Source organism: Nannospalax galili, unplaced genomic scaffold (genome assembly GCF_000622305.1).
Source record: "Nannospalax galili isolate Female #2095 unplaced genomic scaffold, S.galili_v1.0 scaffold892, whole genome shotgun sequence".
Classification (NCBI taxonomy): Eukaryota; Metazoa; Chordata; class Mammalia; order Rodentia; family Spalacidae; genus Nannospalax; species Nannospalax galili.
Window position 1 is genome coordinate 3,574,190 of NW_008333311.1, and position 10,161 is coordinate 3,584,350.

At 36.8% G+C, this 10,161-nt stretch overlaps 1 protein-coding gene across 4 annotated transcripts in view; it reads right to left on the reverse strand.

Moving 5' to 3' along the window:
* Positions 1-3,437, reverse strand: part of Ppp1r1c (protein phosphatase 1 regulatory inhibitor subunit 1C) — a 163,635-nt gene extending 160,198 nt beyond the window's left edge. For 3 of the 4 annotated variants that reach the window (XM_008827952.1, XM_029561045.1, XM_008827951.2), the window contains exons 1-2: positions 3,174-3,437; positions 1,335-1,395 (exon numbers count right to left, since the gene is read on the reverse strand). In XM_008827952.1, coding sequence (XP_008826174.1) covers positions 1,335-1,395; positions 3,174-3,254 — 142 coding nt within the window. In that variant the 5' untranslated portion in view covers positions 3,255-3,437. Of the gene's footprint in view, positions 1-1,334; positions 1,417-3,173 lie in introns of all 4 variants that reach the window. The other variant, XM_008827950.2, reaches the window with a different exon arrangement.
* Between the last annotated feature and the right edge of the window lie 6,724 nt (positions 3,438-10,161).

Below are 10,161 nucleotides of genomic sequence, written 5' to 3' on the forward strand. Positions count from 1 at the left end.
TGAGTAAAAGATTATATAAGCGTAATAATTCATCTGTAAACCTAAAAATGTGCAGCCAATTTTGAAAGAGATGTACCCTAGCTCAGAAAAAATGTTATTGAATAGGTTAATGCTGTTGTAATGAAATGCTTCTTCTAATTTAAAAAAAAAAAAGGAAGTTAAAAAAATACTATATGTATTTCAGGGGCTAGAGACACAGATCAGTGGTTAAGAACACTGAACATTCTCACACAAAACCCGGGTTCAAATCCCAGCACCCACATAGCAGCTAACAACTGTCTGTAACTTCAGTTCCAGTGGATCCGACAGCGTCTTCTGTCCTTCTCGGGCATTGCACGACACGGGTGCACTTACCTACATGTAGGCAATACATGCATACACATTAAAAAATAAATAAATAAAATATAAAAAATTACTATGCACTTCAATGCTTAAGGATCAAATTATAATGTTTTGTTCTCAGCAAGAATTAATAACTCAATTGTTTTGATGTGCTACAAATTTTCCTGTATTTGGATTCAATATGAATATTCTATGAGAATTTTCTTTTTCTGTGTTTCTCTAACTAGAAAGATACCAAAAAAGTCAAGGCATTTTTAGAACAGATCACTCAAAAATCCAACACCCAGTCCTGCTGGGTCACAAATTAATGACTTTTCCTACCCTACTTATATTTCCAGAAGCCTCCTTTAAATGTAAGACAAAAATCACTCCACTCAATAAGCAAACAGCGTTTGTATTACAGATCATTGTTCTTTATCAGGAATAATAATGCACTTTCACTTTTTACAGGAAATGGAAACTCAAACCTCAACAAATGGACACAACGGTTCGAAATGGCTCCCAAATGGGCCATGCTGAAAATTGATCTGGTTGCTTGTCAATTCCATTATTCAGAGAGTACAGCAGCAGCAAGGCTGTATCCAACGCTGGCTTGTCGTCCTCCCACAACATAAATCTTACTCCACAAAAATATAATCATCTCCAGGACTAAAATTTGAACCTTGAAACCTAAATAAACAACTTTTCACCAGCCTCATTAATAAGCACTGAACCAGGTTCCAAACAAACACCTGAACACATGACAACCAATGCAACAAAACATGCCACAGCAAGTCACCACCAGTACGACATTCTAGAAGAAAAGCAGGCTGTTGTTTGACATAGTCTTTATAATATTTATTTCTGATTTTTGTTTATGATCCCTTTTAGCTGATTAGAGTACTGCTAACTAAAATCCTGAGTTGAAACTTTTCAACAATGGCCCACTCTTTGATCCTTTTCAAATAATCCTATTCTATCCCATCAATAGGAAAGACGCCATGCTTCTTTACCTGGAGGATTATGTTCATTGAGAATCACAAGTGATGCTGGTGTAGGTCTTCTTTTCCTGATCTGTGAAAAACAAAGGCCCAGCTAATGTCAGTGTGACAGTTGGACAGTGCCCTTCAGTGGCTCCACAGCTTGCAAAACTGCCCAATCTCATCTTTACCCAACATACTTCTAGAACTAACACAGTATATGCTTACTATATATCTTGAAGACTAGGAAGCTAGAAAGCAGAACTGTCAGATTTTACTTACACCTTTGACTACAAAGCTACATTTTTCAAAAAAGAGAAATAGTTGTATATACCCACAATGCAACTGAAAATTAATGTATAGTAGAGTTACAGGGATGACTTGTTCATTCAGTGGCTCTCTTGGAGCCTCATGATATTGGTGATGCTTTCAAGGTCCATTGCCCTTATCTGAATGAGGTCAGAAAAATTTGGAAGCTTCAAATTTCTACCACGTGTCCTAGTTAAGTTGACATTAATTTTGTATTTCAATTAATATGATTGATTTTTTTATCTTTTAATTTAGTATTTAGAAGAAACTGACAAATCATCAATGAATATGGACCTTACAAGAATCTGGCAGGACTAATTGGCCTCAGTGAGTTACAAAAAATAAAAAGGACAAGACAGGAAGATGGGAGAACATGTTAGTATATGTCCAAGGGAGTGGGAGGCGAGAGTCGGGGTGGATATCATCAAGATTCATTGTTCACATGTACAACACTATCAAGGAATAAGTAAAAGACATTTCAAAAAAGGCATAAGAAGGAAAAAAAGAACATACACTTCATTTAAACTAAGATTTGGTGGGATTTTTCCTTATTTTAGGAGTTACTGAATTAACATTGGATTCTCTTGCTCCAGATAGACTTTATTCATTTAATATCTCCTTTTATACTTAAATTCCCTGAGTGTGTGTCAGTAGGATAAAGGATAAAATGTACTAATGGTGTCTTATCTAAGACAGAAGTAATATTTCACTTAGCAGGTAAACATGGTTAGTTCTATTTATCTGGCTTGAGTCTTGGTAGCTCTTCTTGAGATTGTCAAAAAAAACATAAGGAATAAGAATCTCATATTCAATAATTATTTTTAAGACTTTATATCAAGCATTTAGAAAAGGATTTGGGGGTGATTTACTTTTTAAGTAATGAATTGGGTTGGTGTCCACATAACTCCCCTACTTGCTTCCTACAGCACTCTACATTTGTGTTTGTACCATAGATCGTCTTTTAAGTGAGGCCATTGCATCCAGAGTCTAAATACACCTTAACATGAAAGGTGATAGTGTTGGAAACCAATATTAGACATGGAAAAGGAATCTAGCAAAATGTAAAATATTACTCTTCATATCTGCAAGTCTATTCTTTATATATGACATGCAACTATTGTTTGGGATACACAGTGAAAACACACTAAAAATATTAAGCCTATAATAATAGCCTGAGATTTAGTGTCTTTGCTGTTACATCCCTTTTAATTTGTAAATAACAAATAAATGCTGCTAACATTGATAATGTCTTCAGAGCTGCTCTAAATGTTGAGGTCACTATTTTAATGAAGAAAAGCACACACATAAGCTCCAAACCAGAATTTCTCCAAACCAGAATTCGTACATTGGTATTAATTTTATATGAAATGGAGAACTACTAAAGTTTTAGTCAACCATTCCCCAGTGCGACCAAACCACAAGCATAAAAGCAAACTCTCAGTTACATATCTTAAAAGTCACAAGATTGGGCAGATTTAAAAGGTAGAGAACTTTTCAGTTAGTAAGACCGCATGTTCATATTGTCTAATACACAAGAAATGCTCCCCACCCAATTCCCCTTACCTGTTCTGCTGCCTCCGGAGCAATCTGACTCTGGAATAACGGCACAGCAAACTGTATCTTTTTGGGACTGTTGGGCTCCATGTCAGTGATGAGAATTAAACAGAGTTGTGAAGAGCTAAAGAACCAACGGAAGTGAGCTTCCTTCGGCACACTCTACCAAGCTGCACGCAGAGCTTTGTAATAAATAGCTGTAATTCCAGCCTGAGCAAGTGAAGATGCCGAGGTTGAGTAACTCCCTTCTTCAACATCCACAGTGATGTCTGGCTTGTCTGATCCTCCACCAATATCTTGGATCCTCTCAACACAATACGGAAAGGAAAAATAAGCTAATTGTGTGCCTGTTCACTAATACACATGCCAAGCTTTCACTCAGCAGCTAATTGAAAATGCAATGCTAGCCTTGAAGGACCCGCTGCCCTGGGATTTGAAAGAAAGGCTCTATCCACTGTACATTACTAACGGGCTGCTCAAAAGTGCAGTGTAAGCTCCCTCTGAGCATTGCAGGAATGGCCATTCATTATTGATGAACATAAAGCAGGAAGTTTTCAGAGTCAGGGGGCAGGGTTTGCCTCATTTCTTTGAGGCAACTTATAAGTCAGACACCTTCGTATTTTTCACTCAGTCACCACATAAATGAATGACCATGGATGGTTAAGCCACAACCAATAATACTAGCTATATTTATACTTCAGGGTCTGGTAAGTTTAGACTGATCATAAGAAGAAATCATCTGTGGCACATTGAGCACTGCACAGCCCCAGGGCTGAGCAGACCTTAGTTCAAGTTCCACCTCCACCATTAATAAGCTCTGTGGCCTCAAGCAAATCACAGCATACGTCTAGGTCTCATACTTTCAAGAGAAAAATGAGGGAGTTGGGTCAATGACCTTTAAGCCTACATTCTGTCCTAACATTCTATAATTGTAGTTCACAGTTTTCATTAGTGGAAAGTATTGAACAGCTAAATTTAGCAAACAGCTTGGAAGTCATAGCAATGACCTCTATTTTAGTCCCTGATGGAGACAGCTAATTACATCTTCCAGTTTGGACATATCCAGAAGTGACTGGAAAACATTAGTGGAACCCAAATGATATCCTACACATTAGCCTGGTATCAATAGCGGGATGTGTGAAAAGATACAGACTTGAGAAAAAGCAGAAGAAGGATCAGCTTCAGGACAGCTGGTGAAGTCATGAGGTTTGTGGTCAGGGAAGAGCAATCCGGTCATCAGAGAGCCTCCATGCACTCTGCCCCTTCTGTAAAGGAAGCCTGCAAATGAACCTGTTTAAGTAAAAAAAAAAAAGAACTTGAATTCTCCACTTCCCCCACCTGAAAAGTGTAATATAATGAATACTAGATTTCAAAATATGGTTTTAAAATAAATATGGCCATTAAATGCATTTTGACATTGTATATGATTTGTAGATCTTTACAAATAAAGTTTCCTTTTTTCCTAAAGGTCTCTTTCTATACCAGGAATCTATCTTAATGATTGAAGTATACAATGTTCTGCTGAAAGAATATGGAAAGTAATATGCATTATTCAAGCAGTTTTCTGTATACACTAGAGGAAAACACAAATGAGGATGGAGCTGGGAAAGCACTTTTAGGTGGAGAATAATGCTGACCAACAAGAAATCTTGTGAAGGATTCATTTCTGCAGAGTGGAAGGAAAACTTACAAATCACAAGATTCTACGTAAGAGTTTACAAAAAGACGGCAGAAAGAAAATATGGGTCAATACTATTAATGAAGTTATTTTTCTGAATGTTTCTTCAAATTATATGAAATGAAACCAGACAGTGAGGAGTTAATCTGTAACTTTGTTCAGCACAGTTGTTAAGAACAAGCTCTTGGCAGCCTCAAACTCATGCCCAAGCTTTGCTGCTTACTAAGTTAACAACTTAGGCAATAAATGAACTTTCTTTTTGTGAGGTTTAGATGAGTGAACTCCTAAAAAGAGTTTGGCATAAAAATCAGTATACAACTACTCTGTAAAAGATAACTATTGCTTTTACTAGTTTTTTTCAAAGAGTTAATGATATATATTTTTAGCATGGATTGCTAAAAATCTCTATGTGTTTAAAAGTTTGATGCCAGTTGAAACAATAGAAGATAAAATAAAATTCCATGTATTTTTTTTGGCAAAAATACCAAAAATGACTATCATTAGTTAACTGTCCTATGGGGTGGTGTATGGCATGCATAGATGTATGTACATATGTTTGCATGTGTATGGACACATGCATCCACAAGTGTGCTGGGGCATGTACATATATGCAGGAGGAAGCAAGAAGCTGACATGGATATCATTTTCCCCAATCACTTTCCACCTTGTATATTTTGAGGCAGGGTCTCTTACTCAAACCCTGAGTTTGATTCATCTAGTCTAGTTTGTTTGCTCTAGGGATCCCCTGTCTCTGTCTCCCATATGCTGAGAACGCAGGCCCACTGCCATGTCCACTGAATATTTACACAGGCAATGGGGACCTGAACTCTAGTTTTCATGCAGCATAGCAAGCACATTATGTGCTGAGCCATCTCCCAGCCCCTAATTGCCCTCTCTTGAATAGTTTGACCAGAAACAGTATCATAAAGAAACTTTCTGGGCTTTTTAAGATTCTTATTCTATTAAGTCAACCAACTCCTGGACACCCTTCAGGAGTCAGCTGAGTAGCACTGCTTCTAGGAAAATATTATAGATTTGTTTCTATACATATTGGGGTGGGAACTGCCTCTCCCATCATCCCAGAGTACTCAATGTATCTCTATCTAGCACAATAGCTACCTCTCTCTTAATTAATAATTTGAAAACCTTTCCACATAGCATTATGATCCACTCCTCGCCAGACCTTTTGCTTGGCATTAGAGGAAAGACTGTGTTTAAAAGTCTCATTTAAAATCCTTTTAAAGCTAAATTGTCAATCAGCCTTACTTATATGCAACTTTATTAAAGTAACCAAAAATTTTTATATGAAGTTTACCAGCACTAAATTATATACACATACCAAGGCCTATGATTATATTAAATATTAAGTATGCATTTTTCTCTTGATTAGAGATAATAATAATGATGATAATAATGACTTCTTTTATATGATAGTTACTGTATCCACACACTACTCTAATTGCTTTGCCTATATTAAATTATTTACTGCTCATAAATAACTTTTCAGTTCATCCTAGCATGATCTCTGGCCCTAATTTCAAATGCAAAAACTGTGAATCAGGGAGTTTAGGAAATTTGCTCAAGATCATCCAGCTAATGAATGGCACATACCAGTTTCAAACCAGACACAGATTTGGAGTGATGATTCAGCAATTAAGAGAACTGCTTTTGTAGAGGAGCTGGGTTCAGTTCCCAGCACCTACATGACAGCTAATTCTGTAACTCCTGTACCAGGGGATCTATCACCTCTTCTGACTCTGTGGGCATTGCATGCACACGGTACACTTATACACATGGAGGCAAAATACACACAAAATAAAAATAAACATGTTCCAAAATTTTAAAAATCAGACACAGGCATTTTTGCCTATAGCTGGATTTTTATCATAAAGTTTCCATCAGGGCTAATCTAATGTAAGAACCTCTGGAAAAGACAATGGAAACCACCAGATTCTCTACAGACATTAGGTGTTCTGGCACATGAACCACATGGGAAAATATGTTAAGATGACATGGCATGTGAGTTACGGAAAAGAAAGCAGCATGATTGTAGGATGTTTTCGTCATTAAGATCTTATGTTTCCAATTACTTATCAGTACAGAATGGAGAATCTAGAGTTAGATATTATGTCCCCAGACTGACTGAGATGCAGTTTTGCTCTTTTCTCTTAAAAAAAAGTTATGTGTTCTATGATTGAAGGTTTGAAATGTATCCAGAATAAGCACTAAGTGTAATCTGTCTTCAAAGTAAGTATTCCATGAATACAGATGATGAACAGTAAAGGAGCCACGGGGCCTTACTCATTTTACTCTGTGCCATCCTGTCCTACTTTAAACAGTTCCTTAAGACATCCGTGCTGACTACTAAGTCACTGATCATTTTGTGGCCTTTCCTACTGTACCTGGAAGACTTCTTAGATTCCTTTCTTTTAACCAAATTAGATTTATACTCCAATTCTACTTACCAAGGAAGGTACCTTGGTAGTACCTTCAGATTTATGAATGAAATGAATTACTCGATTTATTTTCTCTCCTGGTATTGAATTGAATGTAGTTTAATATTTATGATTTTCTATCATTTCTTCTGCTTTTCCCTTGTACTGTAAATCCTACTTTTAAACACAAACAGGAGCAAGATGTTAGTTTTCTCACTAAATAAGTCCAGTTAGACCTCATCTTTATAATACTGTAAGGAAATATAAAAGATTTCCACAAACTAAATTCTCTCAAAGACCACAGTTCATCTTTTAGACCACATTTTTATTTCAATGGGCCCTTAAAATACATTTAAATATGTCATGCCTTTTTAAAGAGCATCAACAATTATTTACCTTTTGTGAGTACTCTCTAGCATACACTTGGACACCACTTGATGTACTCTACCACATACAAAGTTGACCATCAAGCCATTATTTCTTGCTACCTTGACTGCTCTCCAAATACATAGGTCTTAGCAGCTCATTTGTGGTAGTCATCTAATATATAATATGTGCTTTATTTGTTGAAAGAAGGGAAATGAACAAAAAAAAGTAGAGAGAAGGAGAAAAGATGAGAGGGGACAGGAAGAAAAGGGGAAGGAAGAAAAAGAATGCTTATTCTATTCTTTAAAATTGTTCTATTTTCTTTTTTATATTTTTCTTTACTCTTGAGAAGTTCATACATGAATATAATGAAATATGATCATATACAACCCCCATTCCCACTTCCAACTCCCTTCATATACCTCTAACACATACCCTTCCCAACTTTCTGTGTTTTTTGCTTGTTTGTTTTGTATCTTGATAACTCACTAAACCCAATCAGCGCTGCCCTTATGTGCATGGATATGGGGCCATTCACTAGACTGGGAAATTTACCAGCAGCCAAACCCTCCAAAAAGAATGATTTGCCCTCCTCCAGCAGTTATCAACTGCTAATAGCGCCACCTGAAGAGGTGGGGGCTGGAAAGCATCTCCCTTTTCTATATCCAAATTTGGTCTGGATTGATCTTATGCCATCTTGTGCAAGTAACCACAGCTGCTATGACTTCCAAAGTACACTAGCAATACTGTGTCCTGAAGACTGCATCACCCACACTCCTCCTATCCTCTGGCTCTTACCTTCTTTCCATCTCCTCTTCCAGAATGTTCCCTGATCTTTGGTGGTAGGAGGTCGATAAAAATGTCCCATTTAGGCCTGAGTTCTTAGTCCTTTATTTTCAGCTCTTCAACCAGTTGTGTATCTCTGCATTGACTGCTGTCCACTTCAAGAAGCTCTCTGACCAAAGCTGAGAGCAGCCCAAGTCTATGGGTATAAATATAAATATTTAGGAGGCAATTTGACAACATGACCACTTAGAAAAAATAATAGCATGTTATACCCTTGGGACTATGACCTCCCCAGGCATGAGGTATTGATCAAGATTACAATACCAGGCATGAAAATACCTCTGGCAAAGTAATCAGAAAATGGCTACCCTCTAATAACCATGCCACTATTGCACCAGTGGGTAAACAGGAATACAAACACAAATAAGATAAGAGTCCAACCTTTGAATAACCTAATCTTCAGAGAAGAAGGCAGAATGCTCCAAAATGAGCAACTTGCCTCTAGTGCTGCTATAACAGGAAGTGATGATATGAAACAGAAAGGAGACCAGCATAGGAGAAACAGGAAAGAGACTGACTGATGTAAGAATATAGATATTCTTTTAAAAATATGCCTATATGATGATTTTTATCAGTGTGTTAAAGTACACAAAATAAAGGCATCTAGCTTTTTTATAAAATAGAAGATTTTTATAAAATAAAATAGAAGATTTTGCCAAGCGAGGCCCTCCTATCAACAACTTCATGAGCAGCCCTAATGACAGAATGCTGCCCTCTGCCAACAGGCAGCAAGTCCCAGAGTGACCAGATCTGTCGCTGCTAATACTAGCTTTGCTGAATCTCTACATGTCCACACTGCCTACCATGCAAAAGAAAAAAAAAAAAAGTGGGATTTATTGTAATGCCTATGAGTAGAGATAGCAAGACTCCAGTAGGAAGACATCATAATTTGAGTTTTACAATGGTCAACTATGATGGCTATGTGAATATAGACTGGAAAGGATCAAGAGCAGAGGATGTTATGAGCAGAGGATGTTATGAATAATATTTTCAAGATACAACAAAAGCCTGAACTAATGTAATAGTAGTGAAGAGAAGAGAGTTAGATGGGCAAACCATATTTCTTCCAAGAAAATAAGATAATCATAAGGGAAGATAAAGAAGAAAAACTGATCAAATGTGATTTCAGATTTAGCAGCTTGGCATAGAGGGGTGCCAGTCACTAAGAGAATTGTGAGGATAAAAAAATAGGGTGAAAAATATCAATTACTCTCAACTGTTAGTACAAGTTGTCCAAATGGAAATGTTTCTACATTTTCTTTTTAAATTTTTTTAAATAGTTCTTTTTATTTAACATTTATCAGTGTCTTGCCTGCGTGTATGTAAGTGCACCCATGTCATGCAAAGCCCATAGAAGCCACAAGAAGGTGTTGAGTCCCCTGGTACTAGAGTTATGAAGAGCTGTTAGCTGCCGTGTGGGTGTTAGGAATCAAACCTGGTCCTCTGAAAGAGCAGCCAGTGCTCTTAACTGCTGAACTATCTCTCCAGCCCCTTTTTAATTTTTTAAATTTATATTTATCTAATGTGTATGTTCCTATATTTTCCCATGATTGAATTATTGAAAATTATGTTTCAAAGTAAGAATAAAAGTTCAACTACTTCATATAAGTGATAGGATTCTGACATATAATTCATAGTAGGGAGCAAAATCAAGAATGAAGAGAGGGTGTTT